The sequence below is a fragment of the Lathamus discolor genome, chromosome 15 (assembly GCF_037157495.1).
Source record: "Lathamus discolor isolate bLatDis1 chromosome 15, bLatDis1.hap1, whole genome shotgun sequence".
Lineage (NCBI taxonomy): Eukaryota > Metazoa > Chordata > Aves > Psittaciformes > Psittacidae > Lathamus > Lathamus discolor.
In genome coordinates, this window is record NC_088898.1 from 4,688,968 (window position 1) to 4,710,591 (window position 21,624).

At 39.1% G+C, this 21,624-nt stretch overlaps 1 protein-coding gene across 1 annotated transcript in view; it reads left to right on the plus strand.

The window, feature by feature from the left end:
- MED27 (mediator complex subunit 27) overlaps positions 1-21,624 on the plus strand; it is an 82,936-nt gene that overhangs the window by 21,781 nt on the left and 39,531 nt on the right. The window contains exon 3 of the mRNA XM_065695562.1: positions 9,043-9,173. Coding sequence (XP_065551634.1) covers positions 9,043-9,173 — 131 coding nt within the window. The remainder of the gene's footprint in view (positions 1-9,042; positions 9,174-21,624) is intronic.

Consider the following 21,624-nt stretch of genomic DNA (forward strand, 5'->3'; position numbering starts at 1 on the left):
AGAACTTCTGCCTAAGAACTCATCTCAATCTCCCTCTGGCAGGTTAAAGCCATTCGCCTTACACGCCCTTGTAAAAGTATTAGAGCATTTGTTTAATGTATTTTCAGAACCATGCACCTTAATTGTGGAACAAGCATGTTCCTCAAACCCACCTTCTCTCTGTTTTGGCTGATACAATGTCTTGTTTGGTTTTTGTAACCCTGCATTATGAGGATTGTTTTGGTTTAGTGTTTTTAAGTTCTACAATCAATAGTTGTTTCCAACCTTAATTAACCTGCTGGGATGGTAGAACTGCCTTATTTTCTTGCAGTAACTTTGCTGGTCACACTTCTGTGTTTTCCATCCTCTTGACTATTACAGATTTTGTAAATAGTTTAGAAATGCCAACATGTGATGTATGGGCTACTTTAACATTTCTTTGATTTATGTGCACAGTGCTGAAAAAAAGCCAAGGAAGCATATTATTCTGGGAAAAAAATGTTGCCAGTCTTCAGTTTTTTCAGTCTTAGTTAAAAGTTACACTTTTATCAATCAAATCTGATGGATTCTTTTTACATTCCTAAAAACATTCATAACTTAACTCCTTGAAGTCTACAGAAATAATCTGACTAAATGTCTACTTCTTTTTGTATGTCTAACTGCAGATATCTTTTAAACTGGTTTTTCATGCATTACGCTTTGGTCATCTGAAATTAGAAATATTCAAAAATCCTTAAGGGTAGAGATTTTTTCTTTTAAAACAAAGCTCGGCCATATGTTGCTCTTATCAATAGTGCATTGCACAGGCTGATGTATGAACAGACATTTTGGTCTCTACCAGTATGGAGTAAGAGGATCTCTCTACCTTGTATACAAATGACAAGGATCTTAGATTTATGATTATCCAGCTGCTCATACAGTGTCCTAATGAAATGCAGAGCTGGTTTTTTAATTCTTGTGTTCTGTTTCGGATCTGATGGGGTTGGGAAAATGTAGTTGAGTTTTAATGTAGAGTTCTTGGTTAGTATGTAGTATTGTTTAGTTGGAGAAGATCTTCAGTAACACTTCTTGGAGAAGGAAGAGCTTGCCCGACTGCGAGTGATCAGCAGGATTGCTGTGTCTCCCTGGAGCCCGTGTCAGGTTGCAGGCAGGATTCAGATATATGTAATTAATTTTTGAATACAGAAAACTTGAGTAGAGGCAGAAATGCTCTTTTTTTTTTTTTTTTTTTTTTTTTAATTGCATTGGAGGAGGGGGAAGTTTCAGATTCTCTTGACCATCATATTTCAGCATTCTGCTTGGAAGTACAGTGGTTGTGATGTTTTTTCCCAAGAAGTAGTGTGGACATGTCCATTCAGAGTTCAATGTGATATGTTTCCAAGGGGGAAAATGATGTGTTTCTTTTTGTCATCCTCCAGAATGTAGCTGATCTTTTAACTTTCACCTATGGTGAGTCTAGGGTTTATCTGTGTAAAAATGGGTGTTGTTACAGGGAAGGGTGAGAGTTTAAACCCCTTTCACCGCTCCATAAGTGACCTTAATCAGTTACTGTTACTTAATGTGGGAATGCTTTCTGTGGGTTACTTCTACACTATATTGGCAGAAGTATAAATTTTTCCATCCATGAATGTTCTAAAGCTATAGTAGTGATGTTCATATAGAGAAATAGGCCACATACATTATGTTCCAGATCTGCCTGTTCTGCTTCAGGCTTTAAATTGTTTGTCCTTGCTAGCAGGCTGCAGATTAGCATTCCCAAGAGCATTGCTTTGGGACATCTGCTAGGTTATTAGAAAAGTAACCATTTAAGGAAGAATTCTCTCCTAATTTGGCAAGTTCAGCTCGGTTTAAACCCTATTCATGCAGCTCCTGCTGGCGTGGGACTGTGATCACCTGTAATAGAAGAGAGTGGTGATATCTGGTATAGCCTGGCAGAGCATATCCATCTGCCCATGGCATATGTGTGGCAGGATGAACTGTGTGCTGAAGTTCTTATCTTTGAGTACAGCTTTTGGCCTCAGGAAGGCCATGGGAGATCAGTAAAACCAGGGTTCCCTTTGCTGGCAGAAAGACCTGTGCCTTGACTAATAGCTGGTGTCTGATACTCAGTTATGGGGATTTGCTAGTCTGAGTATTTTGTGCACTTTAATTATTGTGCGAGTGAGCAAAGCTCAGGAAAGACATTTAACAGAAGTTAAAATAATTAAATTTAATGAGTTAGGGGAAAAAAGAAATGAACAGCACAAGCAGCAGCCAAGGTCATTCCCGTTACATTGTTTGTCTGCTAATGGACTTCTTTCTCATCTGTTCTTCCACTGTCTTTTTCTTCTTTGCTGCTGCAACTGGGCTAGTTGGGTTTACACAAGCATTTTGTTGAAGAAGAGTATTAATTTCTTTATTTGTTTGAAAAGTACTCTGGCTGTAGAGGTAAAGCCCAACCACAGTGCTGCAAATCATGGCATGCTGTTAGACAATCTGAGGAGTGTTTCCTTTATTCTACCACTCAGTTTTAAAGTATCTTCACATTTCTGCTTTAAGCACCTGAGCATCCCCAGTCACGGATGCAGCAGGCCATTCTTTATGCTGATATAGCTGCCACCTGAGCCCCTGACACCAAAGATTTAGTCTAGGGATTTAGAAAATATTAATCTTAGTAGGAGAGCAATGTCTTCAGTTCAAAGATCCTGTGGCTGTTTAAGGGAGCACAGCAGCACTGGGGGAGGATACTAATTGTGTCCTTAGTCAGTCTTGAGTTTTAACGATGACTTGTCCCTGCTGCAAATTAGTTGTCCTATGCAATGATAATACTTTTGGCAAAAGAAGGAATTTGGATTTTCTATCAGTTATTGGTCAAATGCACTTCTTGGGTCTTTAGACTTTAATGAAATCCATTAAGTGAACACACAACTGTGAATATATTTCATAGAGATCATTTGACTGTAAGTGGATCACCTTTGTACCAACTACTACCCTTGAGCTCAGGATTACTTGAAAATACTACTGTTTGTTACTGCACATGGTTTTATTTTTGACATAGATGCAGAACACAATGTAATAATTTTAATCTGCTTTTGTGATTCTTTTATGTGTCTAGGTTGTAGCTGTGTATCCAATGAAATGCCAGTTCATTTAGTTATCTTTCAGGAAACACACTCAAGGCCTTCAGAGCACCTCGAGGTATTCATGAACATCTAAGTATAAAATACAGTTATTCCTCTTTTGAAGAGGTAAATAGTGAGTAGCCCAAGATTATGATTACTCTGCTTCTTTATCCATTTCCAATACCTGATGTCTTTAAACCTCAGAGCCTGTTGTCTGTGTAGTGTCCCTTTGTGCTGACATTATTCAAAAAGCAAGAATATTTCATTAATGTAACTATTAAGTGGATTCCAGAATACTTAAAAAACAAAACCTGGAGGAGGAGGAGGAGTGGCTTTTGCAGACACTTGGAACAGCGCAGTATAATTTTATTGGCAGCAAGGATGCAGAGGCTGAAGGTTTGACCAATTCCTTGAAGAAAGTGCTGCCAGGTTTGCTATCTGCATGGTAAAAAGCCAAAGGCTTGCAAGCAGTATTGCAGTGAGGAAACATTGCAGTCGTTCATCAGCAGAACTTCAATGTCTTCAAAAGAAAGGTATGGGAAGAGCACACTTTAAGGCTGAAATCTGACGCTAATTAAAACGGCACTCTCGGCAAAAACAGGGATTCAAAGACAATGGAATAACAAAATGTAGTGAAGACAAGATGTTAGAAGAAACAGAGATATGTACCACTGTAGGAATATACATATAAAATGTCTATGGTTGTTTTTCAGCTCCCTGGTCTTGAGAGGAAGGAGGAGAGACCTCAGAGAAAAGCAAGGTGGCATGTGCAGATAGATGTCCTCTCAGTGTTCTATATCCCCTGGTTTATTGACCAGGGGGAGGCACAGGCACTGTGTGTCTCAGTGCAATGCAAATAAGAGCTGTGCTGTGCAAAAGGCTTGTAACAGAAGTGTGAGCTCATTAGTTTCACGGTTTAGTCACATCAGGGTGTTTAGGAAAAGGGATTTAAAAGTATAGAATAGGGGTAGCCTTTGTTCCCATCATGGATAGGTATTTGTTGCTTAAATATTCTTGTCAACTGGAATGTGTTTTGGGGTGAAAAATGCTTTTAAAAAACCCAGAACAAAGCATTGTAATTAAATTGTAAACTGGAGCAAACACACAATGTCTTGCTTTCTTACTAATTGAAAAGCCTGCAGCCCAGTTCCGCAAGAGGAAAACCAATGAGTAAAGAAATCTGAGACGGCTCTTTTGGTTTATTGATGCTGTTTTGGCCACGTTAAGAATTCAGCTGTCCTGAAATGATCAAACGTTGTTTGGAGAAAAAGAGAATTTCCAAACCAGCCTCATTATCTGAGAGAAGCTTAAAAATCTCAATTAAGGTAGTGTAATTTCTCTCTTGCCTAGTTTAGTCTGCAGAGATGAAACTGGGGGAGTGTCCTGCTTGCCTGCTCATTGCTCTTTTCAAAGGAAGGACTAGAGTTCTATCATAATAGACAAATCCCTTGTTAGCTGCAAGGGAGAAATAGTTTAATGATGAGGGGCAAAATACTGGCTATCTTAAAAGAAGGCAAAATGTGCATGTATTCAGCAGTATTACAGTGAACGGTCCCTGATGGGTCAGTATCTGCCAGGCTCTTCTGTAAAACTCACTTTCTTGGAGGAATGGGCATGAACTTTTTTTAATTATTATTATTTCTGCGAAAGTGCTTTTCAGTTTACGTCTGGGCTCAGGAAGTATTTACATGAGAATGGAAAAAAATATCACAACAGGGTAATGTGATTACAAAGAAAAGTCATTCTTCTGATTGCAGTCTTTAAAGAAAAAGCATCTATTGGTGCTTAAGAAGCTTTAAATAATGGTAAAATGTAAATTTAATGTGCAACTGTGATTTGACACGATCAGTTGTAAAGGTTCCAAGTGATTCCCCCCCCACCCTTACCTTCTTTCTACCCGACTAGTTCAATGGCCTTGTCAGTAAGTGGAGTGTAATGACTTGTTTGGTCAGCAGTCAGCACATGCAAAATCCCCAGCCCATGAATTATGTAAACTACAGACCTTTAGACCCAGCACAATTCTAATGATGAAGCTTTAATTTTAAAAGTTTTAAATTAGCACTGTGACCATGTTTGTAGTTTCGTAACACACAGTGTAGTGTAGGCCTGGAGGCCAAAAGATAAACTGTCATGATACAGTCAGGACATTTCTGTTGAACAAAGGGGCCATACTGCATTGTTCTGATTTAAGCCCTTTGGCTGTAGCAGAAGTTCTCTGTCTGCTTCAAACCTTAAACATCATCTGCAGCAGATATCTCCAGGGGGGGTTAGATGGGTTCTTCTTTGTATGTTTTGACTTTTTTAGGGGGTGCGTTATCTTTCTGGTAAGAAGAGAGTCACTGAGGCAGAATAAACAAATACTATGGGATTCACTTTTAAAGAATATGAGTGCTTTTGGAATGAAATCCAGTCTGCATTTCTCTAATACACCTTCTCTTTTTTAATAGTTCATGTGAAAGCCAAAGACATCTTACATGAATGAAGAAATTGCTCTCTTTACAATTACAGCTGTCGGGGAAGTGGCTCCAAAGTGCTATCTCTGTGATATGTTTCACTTTGTGGGGAAGGTTAAGAGCTGTCGGTACATGAATGTAGCTTTCATATACTCAAGAACACTGAAAATATGAGTTATGGCACCTAGTGCCATAGTGCACTATGCCTAGAACATTAGTGATAATCTTTTCTTGTAAAAAATCTAGGCTGTGTTGCCATTAACATAGAGAAATGATGAATCTCAAAAATAATAAAAATTAAAACCAATCCAAATTCTGGTTTACCTTCAGGTAAAGCTCTAAGCATTAGTTTAAGTACTTTTCTTACATCCTTGAAAACTAGAGTCTCTTGATTTTTAAATGTGGAATTCACACATCTACTTGGAAACACAGTTTCTAAGAAAAATATCAGGTATCATGAGACTCATCCTAAAACGGTGGAAGTTGGCACTGGTGTATGTCCTTGCTGCGAAGTGTTATCAGTTGATTTTGTTGGTGGTGGTTTTATTTGCTAGTTTTGTGAAATAGATTTTATGTTTCATCTGCATGTATTGGGAGAAAAAAAGATCAGTCTTGTTCAAATTTTAAGGAGGAATTTAATTAGGAAGTAAAGAGCTTAACTTTACATAACCATTTGGAATTCCCCAAAGCTGGAAGACATGGATGCTTGCTGTAATAAAGCCTCTGAATGATGGGACATTCCTCAGCAGGTGATCAAAGAAATGCTTTGCAGTACTACCTAGTGCTGCACCAGCGCTCAAGCTCAGTGGGTGTTTGGAGTATTCCATGGATCAAGCTATTGCTGTTTACCACTCTGCTGGTTTAAATGAGCATGGTTGTCAAAAGGAGATGGAAGGTTGTTTGGAATACAATACAGAAGGCAGTTGTGACCATACAGAAGTGCCTAACTTTGGCTGTGTTGGGTAACAAGGTCCCTTAGACCTGCACGGATCACTCTTTGGAGACACTGACTGGCAGAGCAGCTCTGCCGGTCCAGCCAAAGGCTTCTGTTGCTCTGTATCTCATCTCCTGCAGTAGCTGGTAGACGCTGTTCTCTGCAGTGTTATTCCAGCCATCAGCAGTCTCTAACTCGGGGACTTCAGGTATTCTGTGTGTTTATTAGCCCTCAGTGGGTTTGTGTCCCTTGAGCTCATCTTCGTTTTCCTGTGTGAGCCTTTTAACACCCATCATACCCTCTGACAGTACATTCCATTGGGTTCCCTAAGGTGAAGAGAGTATGTTTGGAAATAGCATTCTCTTGTTGGAAATTACAAATTTTGAGGGCATTGGTATGTTTCTAGCTGAGATTTGCTGTCATGTCTGCTGGCAGACAAAGGAGTTTATTTTACAAGGGGAAAAAGGACATTTTCCATCAGGATAGTTGAATCTTCAGGCTATAGTTTTGATGTTAGCGTTACTGTTTTGGTATTATTTTCTGTCTTGTTTCTGCTCCTCAGAACAAGCGATTAAGAAACAATTTCCCAGTCTCTTCGGTTAACATCTCTTTGCCCCAAAAAGCAGTGCATTCTGTGGAATACAGTATGTGATACTTTAATAATGTATAAATCAAGTTGGAAAGAAGCTGCCTGTCAGTTTTATTAACTTTGACCTTTTCTCCCATTATAAGGATGGTTGGTAAATATTTAATGGCCCTTATAGATTTTGACAGCTGGATCTGCATTCCTAGGAGCAAAGGTAGATTATAAAGAAATACCTATAATTAATAAAAATAGTTTAATCACTGGGGGTCAGCCTTCATGTATAAAATTGTTAAAATATATTTATTTTGAATTTTTTAACGCCTGACCACTAAATGTCAGACTGGGAGGCTATGAAATGTCTTTAAAAGGTTGCATTTAAAATGCATCTATGCTTAGCATTATTTTATGCTGGTTGCCTCCATCTCTGAGCAAGTGTCCAATTGATACATCCATGAAATAGCTGCCAGTGTCCTTCTGCACAGTGACTGGTGTCACCAACACAAAATGGCTACAGGAGGGCTGCTGTTAGTAAGATGCAAGAAGAAAAGGGAAAAGCGTGTTCCTGGAATTGGAGGGGTCTTCTGCCAGAGCTGTCTTTTCCTTTAATTCCCTGCATATTGCATTCGCTGCAAATTCTGGGAGTGAAGATTGAAAACTAAGCCCCTGACACTTTGAAACATTGCCTTTCAAATGCGTGCTGTCCATTGCTCTCATTGATTTTTTTTCATTTCAGAAATCTGTCGGAGAAAAACAAATTTGAGCAAAATTCATTGGTCTAAGCTGAGCTGTTGGGGCACTACAATCCCCCCTCCCCTTGCAGAGCACGGTTCTCTTCCCATTAGGAATGCAATGTGTCTTCATGTTGTGCCACGGCCAAGACCATGTGGCAAAGCAGCCAAGTATATCAGGAGCCTGTTAAAAAGCCTTATGGATGCTCTGAGCATTGACATTTGAGTCAAATTGCCTCACTGGATAGCTTCACTCGTTTTAATAGCCATTTTCAAGTAGATCACTTTACCGAGCTTTGTTTTGTTCATTTTCAGTCAGTCCCCTGCAGAGTAGCTTTGCCTAAGCCCACTTTATTTTCTGAACATACATAAATTGTATTTTCCTAACTGTACCCTTTTTTAGATTCACACCATTGGGGTTGGAGTTGTTAAGCAGTTCACCTTTTCAAATCACATCTTTAGACAGTTTAAAGAACACATTGATGTGGCGACTAGAATGATGAAGGAAATTACATTTGTTTGACACTAAATTCCGTTCCCAAAAGTGAAGAACTAAATGTAAACTGGGAGATTTTAGAGGTAAGCTTGCAACTTGTTGCACTTGAAACTGGTTTCAGGACAGATACAGCACTGTGGCTGTTCCTACATCTTTGAACATTGGGATTGTGCTCAAAATCTTGCAGATTCATGTTGTGTCCTTCCTAAATTTGTCTTTCACTGGCAAGTAAAATAAAAGTTTAGGAGAAAGCTACTGAATGTGAATCTTCTTGAAATGCTATGGAGAGATGCTGGCAGGTAGATTTTTCTTTACAGTGGTAGAAGCTTCTTTGTGAATACTGGTGGTTTTATGTTTAAGAACAAAAGATGTGTTATTTCTAAAAAGCCGGTTTATGCATCTTTCTTCCTCTTTTCTTCCAAAAAGTAAGAATGCTTGATCCCTTGAGATCCTTGAGGGGAGAAACAGTCTTCACATTTAAAAGCAAGCTCAAGTTTCATGAGAGTTAGGACTTGAGAAGATCTCTTGGATTCATCATCTTACTTGCCCTATAGCATAACTTCCTTGTGATACTTACTTCACAGTAGACTATAAATATGCTTTTGTTTGCATCATTTTCCATCCAAGCAATATGTATATGAAATACCATACATTAACTTACTGACTGGCTGTAATTTGAATCAGGTGGTACAGATAGTAAAGGTCTGACATAGACAGCATACTGCAGTGGTATGTATTTTAATATATATGTGTTTTATTATCCAGTTGCAGTACCATGCCGGGCTGGCGTCTGGCCTTTTGAATCAGCAATCTCTGAAACGTTCAGCCAACCAGATGGGAGTATCTGCAAAACGCAGACCAAAAGCCCAGCCAACAACTCTTGTGCTACCTCCTCAGTAAGTAATAGAGTATTTTGAAGAGCTTGCATGGTGGGAAGCAGAGTTTCTTAAAACTTTTAATTGTAATGGTAGATTCTTAAAATATCAGCCTTGTGCTTGCATTTTTGTTTCATACAAGATAGAATCATAGAATATTTAGGATTGGAAAGGACCTTAAGATCATCCAGTTCCAACCCCCCCACCATGGGCAGGGACACCTCACACTAAACCATGCCACCTAAGGCTTCGTCCAACCTGGCCTTGAGCTCTGCCAGGGATGGAGCATTCACAGCCTTCCTGGGCAACCCATTCCAGTACCTCACCACCCTAACAGGAAAGAATTTCTTCCTTATAGCCAATCTAAGCCTCCCCTGTTTAAGCTTGAACCCGTTACCCCTTGTCCTATCGCTACAGTCCCTAATGAAGAGTCCCTCCCCAGCATCCCTATAGGCCCCCTTCAGATACTGGAAGGCCACTATGAGGCCCAACTTTCTCAGCCTATCTTCATACAGGAGGTGCTCCAGTCCCCTGATCATCCTCCTGGCCTCCTCTGGACTTGTTCCAGAGTTCCATGTCCTTCTTATGTTGAGGACACCAAAACTGCACACAGTACTCCAAGATGAATTATTCTAGTTGGTGGGGTGGGGTACCCTATAGAAACAGTAATTTGTTTCTTCTGCTTGTGGAGGTACTTGATAACAGAGGAGTTAAAAAGATTCTTCTTTGTAGCAGGTCATAAAAGTTTTTGCAGCATGAGATTGTCGTTGAGGGATGATGTTCCCCTGAGTAGTATGACTTGAAGCTTCAAGTAGGACTTTTCTGAAGGTCCTAAAAGGCTGAAGCCAAAAAGTCTTTGGTGTGAGTACTTTCTCGACAGACATCTGTCTGAGTCCATCTGTTCACCATATGTTAGTTTTGCATTGGATCTAAATGTCTTTTACAGGTGACAAGCAATTATGAGGACACTTAGGAACTGTTTGAGGACATAGAGTATCAACACTTCAGGCAGTCTGTGTACTGATGCCAAAAACAGAGAGATGTCCACAGCTAAGCTTATAAATTAATAAACTGCTTAAAATATTTAGTTACATATAAGAAAATGATTATTATGGAGAAAATGAAGTGCTGAGCAATTATTCATTGTGCTGAGCATCCTTGTGGTTTGTGGAAACTGCCTTTTTTTTTTTCACAGAACAAATCACTGGTGTATTAACATTTTGCTTATAAAAACTTCATAGTTGTAATAACAAAAGTCCCTATTGTCACCAGAGTCAGGCCTTAGTTGATGAAGGAATCAAAGGGTATCTTAATACCGGATATATAATACACACATTAAAAAGTATGTCTCTATCTCCAGGTGAGTTTTTCATTCAATTTTGCATTTACCTGGAATTTGCAGATAGAATATAATTTTAGTGTGGTAATTAAGCTTGATCTAGTAGTTGAATTATGTTTCAGTATCTTGTTACCACTTCCAGCATTATTCGCAAGGAAAATATGTTTATGCTGAGCTGGTCCTTCATCTGTCACTGATTTTCTTCTCTCTGGCTTCTCTTTGACCTTTCCTTATTTGTCCTTATTTGCTATCTTGGTATGTCTTTAAGAAGAGAATAATAGTTATATTAAGTCAAATCCAATACTTGTTGGGCTCAATATCTTGTCCCCAACACAGAGCAGAAGTGGATTATGAAAAGACTTATGAAAATAGGCTTATGAAAAGTATTAAAAAAAGTGTGGCAAGTGGATTTTAATATCTTGATTTTGCTGGAGTTTCATGCAAATAATGATGAATCATGCTGTGAGTTTGGTTTTTCCTCCCCTTCGTTCTTTATAAAATCCAAAAAAAGAAAGCATCAGGTACAGAACTTCATATCTCCTTGATATATATATGGCATACTGCATACTGATTTTTCCCATGGGAGTTCAGGGTTTTTTGGCTTTATTGATTAGTCAAGAAAGGGGAAACTATTTATTTCTCTTTTTTTTTTTTTTCTTTGATGTATGCTGTTAAGTTAAATGAGAAGTATTTGGGCTGAGTACCTGTGTGCTGTGAGTCAAATATATATTAAATGTTGTTCAGAGCAGCTATATTATGTAGAGCTTTTCCTAAACAGAAGTGGTACAAACAGGCTATATGCCAACATGTCATTTTGGAATGGCAGATTGGAGCAAATAGCAATGCTGCAGTAATCCTTTTCAGCCCGCAAAAGAATGCGAGGAATGCTGTTGTTCAGGAGGTACCATAGGTGATGACAGGACAACGAATCTTCTAAAAACTCTTTTGTTTTTATGCAGATTTTGTATAAGGGATAGTTTGATATTATGTGTCTTAATCTGAGTTAAAGATAGTATTAGAGAGCGTGATGGATTTATTTATGTTCCTGTTCCTTAAAAACACTGCATGGGCCACTTTTGCTATTGCACATTATGTTAGTGGCAGTGACACAAGATGAGGAATTACCTTATTAATCTGTATCTTTGATCTTTATTGCTATGGTGAGACTTCAGTTTTATTCTGCAGGCTGAACAGAGACAAATGGTGTTTCTTCTCATAGAGGTGGTGATACGAAACTTGGTTGTTGTGTCAACTCATTGTTCACTTGAGCCCTTCCTCTCTTTCCCTGCTCTGCTTTTTCTTTTCTTTTCCTCTCCAAAATGGCTTTTTTAAAAAACAAACCCAAAACCTTCTCAGCCTGTTTTGGAGGCTCGGACATCTCTTGAAACTGCACGCTCACAGAAGGAGCCAGAGAAAGGGTTTTGTAAATGGCAAAGCTTATTCTTGGTGGGCCCACTCATTGGTCCCTTGCCACCCCTAGGCCATCTTTAGATGTCCTCTGGTTTGGAGGCCAAAAGCCTTAGCTTTTCACTGTAGATACCAAACCACCAGCAGCAATTTTGAATCAAAAAGGTATTTTTACACATGGAAGGTCTCAGTCCTGTAACCATTACCAGGAAAATTTCCATTTTCTCACTGTTTTCCTTATCTGAGAGCTTCCAAGTGCTCTGAACATTTTTGAAGAGAGGCCTTTTGGTGTTCAGTTTGGCTTTTCTGTGTTGGTTTTCACGTTCTCTGAAAGTGCAGGAAGGAATACTGGATTGGCATACATCTCCTTTCTAGTCAAATGTATCTGTATGAGAAAATGACTAACTGCTGGCTTCTTTCTCCCCCTGCTTTGTCCCTCCTTCTGTCTTCTATTAACAAGACATCTCCCTGTACTTGCTAATAGATGCGTTCCCTCACATGCTTCTCATCTGGCTGCTGGTTCCTTCCTTCTGTTTGCTGAAGTGCTGAAAGCTGTCAGCTCCTTCCAAGTGACTAGAAAAGCAGATACATGCAATCCTTCTGAAAACCAGAGTGTCATCTTCTGGTTTGAGAGAAATGAAGTCAATAAGAAAGCATAGCTCTTAGGTTTTCTTCTCTTCTCTTGAAATTTAGTGGTTCACACAGTTAATCTTGTACTATTTTGCTTGGCACCACATCTCAAAAGCAAATTCCTAGTTCCAAAGCTGTCTCTATGACTCTGTGGGACCAGAATGCTGCGCCTCAAAGAGTCTGGGGTGGCTGGGAGCAGTGAGCCCGTGGAAGCAGTCCCTGCTGGTGGACTACTCTGCTGTGAGCCCGGCAGACTGTGGTATGTCACTTGTCTAGCTGGAAAATGACAGCAGTGAGTTGCTGTGAGATGGGGCAGAAGAAAGCAAAGAGGAAGTGCAGGAAGTTGACAGGCTCTTGCAGTTGTGTTCATTGGCACACACAAGAGGGTCAGTTAGTTTTAATGGGAAATTTTAGGGGTCTCGTCTGACAACCTTGTGACTTGATAGCTCTGTTGTATAGGGCTTTCTCAGTGCTCCCAGATTAATCATCTGTCTTCTCTGTCTGGCAGGAAATTGCGAGAACAAGAACTTGCTCACCGCAAAAGGTACTAAGGCTCTTGCCCTTTGTGGTGCCTTTTAGGGTCATTTGTTGTGACACTTGTGGTTTTGGGGAAATAAACAGGCTATAAACAATAAACAAGCTGAAGTCTGCTTCTTGTTTGACAACTTCAGGCTCAATGGGCATAGAGGCTTGAGTAAAAGAGTCCAATTTTTTTGTTTTAGGGCTCTTCAGTTTGTCTTGTAAATCTCTTGTGGCTTGATGTATACCCTAACCTGACAGTGAAAGCATTGTAATAGATTGAGTAAAAATCTCTGTGAATTTGTACTCTATTGCTAGAAACAGAGCAGCAAAATTACTTCTCCATTATTGAAAAAACAAAGTGCTGCCCATGATATTGCTCTAGATAAATGAGCAGTAATAAACTGTGAAGATAACTTTTATGAGATAAGAAGGGCTTGAGCACAGAGTGCTGGGCAGAGTCTCAGGAGGGACAGATTGTTTCTGGCACTTGTTTTGGGTGAGATGGAGGAGGTCTCTATTCTGCCCTATACACTCAGAATCCATCTGGATCTTCTAGAGAAGATGTATGTGCTTAAAAGAAGTCCAGACTTGCTCCATCCTTTGGAGCTACATTAGCAAAAGATGCTCTTTGGTGAGTGGTCTCCTTTAAAAGTTAATTTACTGGTTCAGCAGGTATCTGATCATCTGGATTTGGAAAATTTATAGCTCTCTCAAATTTGGTGTTTACTGTAGCTTGATTGAGTACCAGCATAGTCAAAGTGTTGTTCTTTCATAGTATTAATGCCCTATCAGTTTTAATGGGTCTGTCATGTAAGTAATACTGTAAGATTCTGTTGCATTTGTTCAAGAACTTTCTTCAGGACACACAGTCTGACTTTCAAGGAAGGAACTCGATTTAAAATAGTGATTTAATATTCAAAACAAAGTTGATATTTTTAACAATGAACTAACTGAAAGGGGTGTGTGTATATATATATATATTTAAATAAACTGTACACCCAGTCATCAGATGTGCCAGAAGAAATGATTTGGAACTTCACTTGTGTAATTTATCAGTTTTACATTAAGAAAAATCCTGATGAGCCCTTTGCCAAGAGATTTTGGAGGGAAGGGTTTTCTCAGCATTCCATTTTATAAACAGCATCTAATTGCTTCCCAAGTTCAGGGATTTTCATTGTGAAAGGAAGAGGCAGATTATTCTGAAGGTAATGGCAAAGCATGCTTAAGCCAATAAATGTTCGTAGGTTTTAGATTTTTGAAGACCACATGTTTAAATTCTGCTCAGCTGGTATAACCTCACTGTGTTTTAGAGGTCTGAAATACCAGGTAGGGTTTCCTGCTCCAGCACCAGGACTCCGATGTCCCAGTGAATTGTGACACCTGGTCTAGAGGCTGCGAGGAATGCGGGTATTTACCACGGGAGTGTTGTTGGTGCAGTAATCCTGTTCTGTGTTACAAGCTGTCCTCTAGCATTGGGCCTCTTCTTAGAAGCAGTCAGGAGCGGAAGAGGGAAGAGTGTGGCTCTGCCTTCCATTTTGAGAGAAGTTGTCAGAAGTTCTTGGTGCAGATCTGAAATTCTCCTTTCCCCCTCCTGGCAAAGCTGCATTAAGTATCAATATTCATTAAATACCACAGAGATGATAATGTAATAAAGCAGTAATCCTCAGGCCCACATCCATATTTCTTTCCAGAAGAGCTGGGGTTGAGAATATAATTAAAGATTAAAACTCTGTTTGCATTCTGGAACATGAAGATATCTTTTTGTACATGATGGGGAATTGTATTAATAAGGAAGAGATCAGTTTCCAATAACTCTCAATACTAGGAGCTCATTTAATATCCCTGTTCATGTCTAAGTTTCTCTCGGTATTCCGTTAGCTTGACTTCAGCAAGACAGTGCAACAGGAACTGTAAAAGAACATGTTGCTGAAATATGTGACTCTTTTGCTCCACAAATTAATCCCTTTTTCTATGGAAAAGAAAAGATTAAAAATTAGTTCTTTATATTGTAAGACAATATTTACAAGAATAGGTTTAATTACTTTGCAGCCATGTACCAGGTAGATTGCACATTAGTTTTAGTATTTGGTATCATGTGCACAGTTTGAATCGTACCGTTGTAGTGTTTTCTTTTGATTTGGAGCAAATCGATGAGCACCTGTGTGGCAGATGTTTTGGGAAGCTGTTTTAGTGTAAGTTGCAGGGTATTGCATTTATCCCTATCTGCTATATTGATTTTAGCGTTGAGAGTCTATGTGCATATGGTGCAGCATCTTTTGATAACTCAAGTCTGTTAATATTTCAGCTGGTTCAACTAAATAGAAAGTCTCTTTAAAAGTTCCTAACTTGTATTTCATCTTACTCTTTTAAGAGTTTAAGAAAAAGCTCTTACTTTTCCTTAGAAAATCATGGTCAGTTTGTTTCCTCTTATGTTTTTCCCCACCCCTCTGTTCTGTGGTCAGTTCTTTGTTTTGCCTTTAAATAAGCTCCATAATTTTGCACAGAAGGTCCAAAATACTGGTTTCCCCCCCAATACTGGCATTTTAACTCCCAAAGCTAATCTAGCTGTATAGAGTGCAAGTTCTTTCTAACTTCTAGTAAAAATGATTTGCTTATTACACAGGTGGTTTTGTGCATGTTTGTCGATTCCCTAGAGGAAAATCTATTTCAATTATAAAATCCATGCTGTGGATGTATAAAATCCATTTTGGGGGTTAGTATTCCAGTGGTGGTGGTGGTGGAGGGGTTTGATGTAATGATAGCAGTTTAATGGTGCCCATTCCTCTAGAATTTTTCAAGGGAATACACAAAATGTGTGTAGTGTTTAGTTTCTTTCAAGGAGAGCTACAGAATAACATGAACCTGTTCAGACTACAACACTGCTTCAGAGAATAGCACATCCTCAAGTGAATTTTTCAAACCATGTAGAATATAATAGAGAACAATGAGCAAACAGGAAACCGCTGTTTTGACAGCTTTGTTCCAGGAAAATAAGTGCTAAGAATTCAGATCATATTGAATTTCAGCAGCTATTGAAAATACGATAGTTTTGAGTTATTTTAAGATACAGCAGTGTTGTTATTTGTTTGGGATTTTTCTTCAGGTTTCCTGTCTGCCTACTAAGCAGGGATGACAACAGTTGCTTTAAGACAAGTTGTTTTATGGAAGCAGCACTGGGCCTCGTGACAGAAAAAGTCGACCTTTCATTTTAGTTTTAGTGAGATCTTTGGGTATTTCTGGTTTCCTTAAATACAGTGAGTATTAAAGTTGGATTCTAGGACATGGGAGGGAAAGTTGTAATTAAATTATCCCAGCGTATTCATTTTCTTCCCAACAGTGTTTCCCCAGCACTGCAAACTAAGGGATCTGGTTCTCTGATTTACTACAAAGTACATTGCCACCACAGTATTAGAAATTCTGATTTAAGTTAACCCTCAATGGTAATGTTTAATAGATGGCTTGGAGCTGCTCTGGTTCTTTTCAGATTTGGTAGCCAGGACCCTTAGATCCCAAACGTGGAAAAGCATCTGCCATGGTTGAACCCATAATATGTTGCAAATTTTGAGGGAAAAATTCTTAGGTGATAACGTCTCATTAAACTTTCGTGAACTGAGTTTTATCAAGAGAAGAGCTTTGTTTTCACTTCTGTTCGCTTGGGTCATCTACCATGTGAACTGTGGAACTGTGGAAGTTTTAATCCTGATCTAATCTCTTGCTGTGTTGCTATATCTGGCAAAAGGGGGTTCTGTAATAACCTTTGTTTTGTTATGCTAGATCAGTGGGGTTTTTAGCTACAGCTATATGCTGAATTTCATTTCATTTCATTGAGTCCCGTACAGGTGCATATCTTCTTACAAAGTAACTACAAAAATCCAACACTCATTGATCAACACAGATTGTCGAAAGAAGAGATTTTAACTCAAAACTAAATGTTCCTTACGATATTCATTAGCAGGATAATGATTTCTGTCCATAAAAGTACAAGAGACAAGGATTTTGGATACTGCTTTATCCCTAGTAAATGACTGAAATGTGCAATAGTTGTGTTGTAAAACTTAACAAGTGTATTTTAACACAGAGGAAAAATCTGTTCTATTAATTAACTTTTCAACAAATATTCTAACCAACTGCTATGGAAAGAGACCGCCTGTAATTAAGATACCAGCGTTTCTTTACAGTGTATAGAGCTTCACTTCCTAGTGTGCTGTGAGCTTTTATGGATTGATAGCCTGAGCTCAAATGTTCTTGTTGTGAACACCTGCATGAGCGGTACTGTCTTGAAGACATGAGCCGGAAGAGGCCTGGGGCTGATCCCTGTTGATATTTTGGTGTCATATTCCTCAAACTAATCCCACAAATAGGACTGACAGAGTCTGATGTGCAGCCCTGTGTGACTGAGCAGTGATTTGAAATAATTCCCATCTACTTTGCTGAAGATCAGCTGTAACACTCCATTGTTGGGAAGTGAAAAAGCTGTCTCTTTCTGGGAACTTTGGGGTGTGTACCAGCCTTGATCTGCATGTTCATTTTCTGCGATAGGCACAGATTCAGAGCAGTGTGTAGCCCTCAGTGAACATTAGTGTTACTGGGGGTTGCAGCTCTATTGTAAAAGAGCAAATTTCAGGCTCTTTGATGTATGTTTGCCTTAGAGGTAATGTTTGTGTGAGAACTGTGCCATTAAAAGGTGGCAATTAATTAAAAGTTGTTCCATAGTCCCAACCATTAGAAGATGCCCTTGCAGCATTTAGAGCAGAACACTAATAGTGCACTGTAGGGAATCCCTGTACTTTCAGTAAAAAAGAAAGTTAAGGATGAAGATGTTAATGTGTAATTAAAGACTCAAACACTCATTTAACTGCTTGTTTCTGTGTCAAAAAAAAGGAACACAAACTACCAGTGGTTGAACTAATTAGACAGTGAAGAACAAGTTAGATAAGAGAGGAAATTTGTATGAAGTTAATGATATCAAAGCTTTCTCTAACGCTGTGATTTTTATCATATGATTGCTTTAACCCCTTTCTTTTTTAGCTTTACTATTTGGGAAGGGTGATTAGAGGCAGCATTACTGCAGCAGACAATCTGAAAAGAATAAAACTGCGGCTTGCCAAATTAAGAAGCCCATTACAGGAAGTGTTCCCATCTGCACTGGCTGTATATTCCCTTGTCAAAGATGACGAGCAGAAAGAGCTGAGCCATGATAAGTTGGGTGGGAGAAGGTCTTTATATTTTGGTGGTGTAGCAAGAATGGCAATTGGAACGTATTGAGAATATATTTATTAACCTTTACGCATTTGAGAGGAAAACTAAACAGCTGTACTATGAGGGGGATAAAAGCACTTTGAAATGTGAAACCTGTAGTGTTAAGGAGAAGGAAGCTGTATATCACTGTAAAAACAGCTGTGAAATCTGGAAGTTGTACCCTGAAAATGCAGGCAATTAAAGTCCCCTGTAGTTTCAACAAAAAGGTAATGAACTGCAGATGGGGATTTACCTGGAGATTAATGGGGCCATTCCCTTCCCTGGGGACTGTGGTGGGTGGTGGTGGGCTGCCCATGCTGCAGCACTGCCTCGAGCGGCTGCGTTCAGCACCCATCAGCCAACCAGGCTTCTGAGTTTGAGGAAGGCGGGTAAATGCCCTTTAGAACTAGAAAGGACACAGAGTTTGAGAACTGCTTTGCTCTGCTTTCTTTACTTGATGTTAAAAATAACTGTTATTACTTTTTAATTTCACTTTAGGGCATTCTCTGGTTATTCGTGTATTTATGATGTACCCTATGGATGGGTTAAACAAAAAAAAGCTTGGGTAGCAAATTCCAGCTGATGACTTCATAGAGTTTTCCTCTAAACATTATCATCATTTGTAATGATTTGAACTCTTTTGGTACAATCATTTTGCTAGTCCTGTTTTCTCAATTGCCAATGGAAAACATAAATAAAATGCAACCATTGGTAGCTTCACTGGGTGATTTGATTTGCATCTCTTTATAGATGCTATTATTTTCATTCCTAGTGGTTAGATTTTGCAAGGTACTTCCTCTTTGCTGTGCAGGTTTTACTAATGAAGAGTCACAGTGTCTTTATAATTTCAGTTATGTTACTCAGTAGTATGCGTATGTGATTTTGAAAACAAGTGTTTTAATGGTGTAACGCACATTTCTAATTGGCCATAGATACATTTGGCTCATTATTAGTTTATTTTCCTGTTTCTCACCTTTGCATGGGTAATACAGGGAGTAAAACAGTCTGGACAAGGGAAGACCTTGTTAACATTGGCAGACCTAGTTTTGATTTTTCTCTTTGACTGCAGGCAGTCTCTTTATTATCTCTGAGTCATGGCTGGGGGAATCCTATAGTGAATTGTATAGTAAATCTTCTAATTTTAGCAACCAGAATTCCATGCAGCAGTATTTGCATTGAAATTAAATTTTTCTTTTTGTGTTGCTCAGGATTGTTCTTCCAAATTCTAGTTTGGGAAAGTGTTTGGCACAGAGATTGTGGTAGAGTAGTTAATCACTTATTTAACCTTTGCTGAGCTTACCCGGACACTGTCCTGGGAATGAAACAAAGATAATATTCTTTGTATGATCATTGCGCTCTCTTGTTGGCTGTAATACTTTGTTTCCATCCTTGATTGTGGAGTAGTATTTGGCCTTTTCATTCTGTGCCATGTATGTTTGAAGGCAACACAGAGATTCCTGAATAAGTTATTGCAGGGCAAATCACTGTTTTGTGAAGTTGTTCTATGCCTTGGTTTCCTCATGTGAACTATGAACTGTATCATCTGGGAACTGCACAGGAGTGCTGAGAGCAACTCGAGTAGTATTTGTACAAAGCTGGGATAAGAGAAGGCATTAACTGTAAGGCAGATGCTTTCATCCAGGGAAGGGTCTGGATTTTCATCAGTTCTTCAAAACCAGTGAAGTTTTTACAGAATTCAAAGTCCAGGAGTGACCCATTGTGAGGAATGAATGACCGTATAATTCCTACTTATGAGACCTAATAGGAAGCTCTAGCTATCCACTGTCAGCGTTCATCCTGATAAATGAGGGGTGATGCATTATTCTGCCTCCTTTGTGTTCTCGCCTTTAGGTGTTCATTTCAGTGTTAGAAGACAAAGTGCAGACACATGAAATAATTACACAGCAAGCTTGGCTGGAGCCTGTCAGTCTGTGTCAAGCTCCCTTAGACTTCTCGAATCTTTAAATTGTTGAGCTCTTGCTGATTGTTGCATTTAGTGTTTGGTGTTAAAATCAAATGTGCTCTAGAAGTGGCAAAAAACCACCCTACTGTTTTGATGTATTTTAACTTGGAATTTAATATATGTCCAAAATAGCACTATAAACCCGAGCTCCCCTCAAGCCAAAACCCAGACTTTTAGACTTCCCTATTTTACATGCAGAACCTTCTTTCATTTTGGCTTTTGCATTTTGACAGCTGCTCAGCAGGGATGATGCTTTTGCTCATGACAAATTTGTATGCGCCTTGTAGACAGGTCTTAGAAAAGAGCCTTTTGTGAAGGACTGAAAGGCAAATCAAACTTGCATCTAAATTTGGGTCTCATCAGCTACATGGCAGTTTGCAGAATCATAGTCATCTCTAACAGTACTTGACTGTTATAACAAATAATACCTAAGTTTAAACATTTATTGCTTTTTAACTTTATGGTTCAATTTTAAATGTAAGTTAAGAAAAGAGGGTGCTAGGCTGATGAGCCACATGTGACTGAGGTGTGTTGTTAGCAAGTAACACATAGATTTGAAAGTTTAGGAAATGAATCCTGGCTGATAATCATGGGCTTAGGTGTTTCAGTTACCGAAGCACGACGTGCCCACTGAGCAGGCTGAATAGATTCTGTAGTTGTAATTCTTCCAACTGTGTGTTTGTGTGCTTATCCCTCAGGTACCACCACCTCTGCTAACCCTCTGTGTGCTGCAGCTTTTTGTGTTTTCTAGTCAAGAAGACATCAATGGAAAAGTCTGCTGTGGCAGTGGGTGCTTCACAGTCTCAAATCTGAATCCTCTTTCATTTGTAGCTGGAAGGGACCTCGGGAGGTCATCTACTCCACCCTCCTGTTCAAAGATGGTCTCTTTTCTCAAGTGGATCAGATTAGTTGTGATGTTGCCTTAACTGAATGCTGAAAACCTCCAGGGTTGGAAAACTACACTTGTAGTTATCACTGAAGCAGTTCACCTGCTTCTAGAGGTCCCCTTAGTGCTGTTCCTGTTGAAACATCTTGAAAATAACCCCATTCTAGGGAGGGGTTGAGGGGGGGTTGTGTGGCTGATGGAGGGAGCAAAGCAGATATTTTTGGAGAAGCTGAGTAGTTGTACAGGTTATATATGTATATAGCTATAGATGCAGGTTATAGTAGCCTGCTTTAAAAAAAAAACACAGTAAGAAGCTGATGAGTTAACTAAAAAAAGAGCACTGCAAGGAGGAGTGCTTGGGATTTAAAATAATACTTGTATAATTTTTTTAATCTGAAATATGGGTTAAAAGCAGTTCATATGTTGATGCTTCCATGATCCTTTCTGCTTTGAAAGTTGCTCTGCATTTACACATAGAGTTACTTCT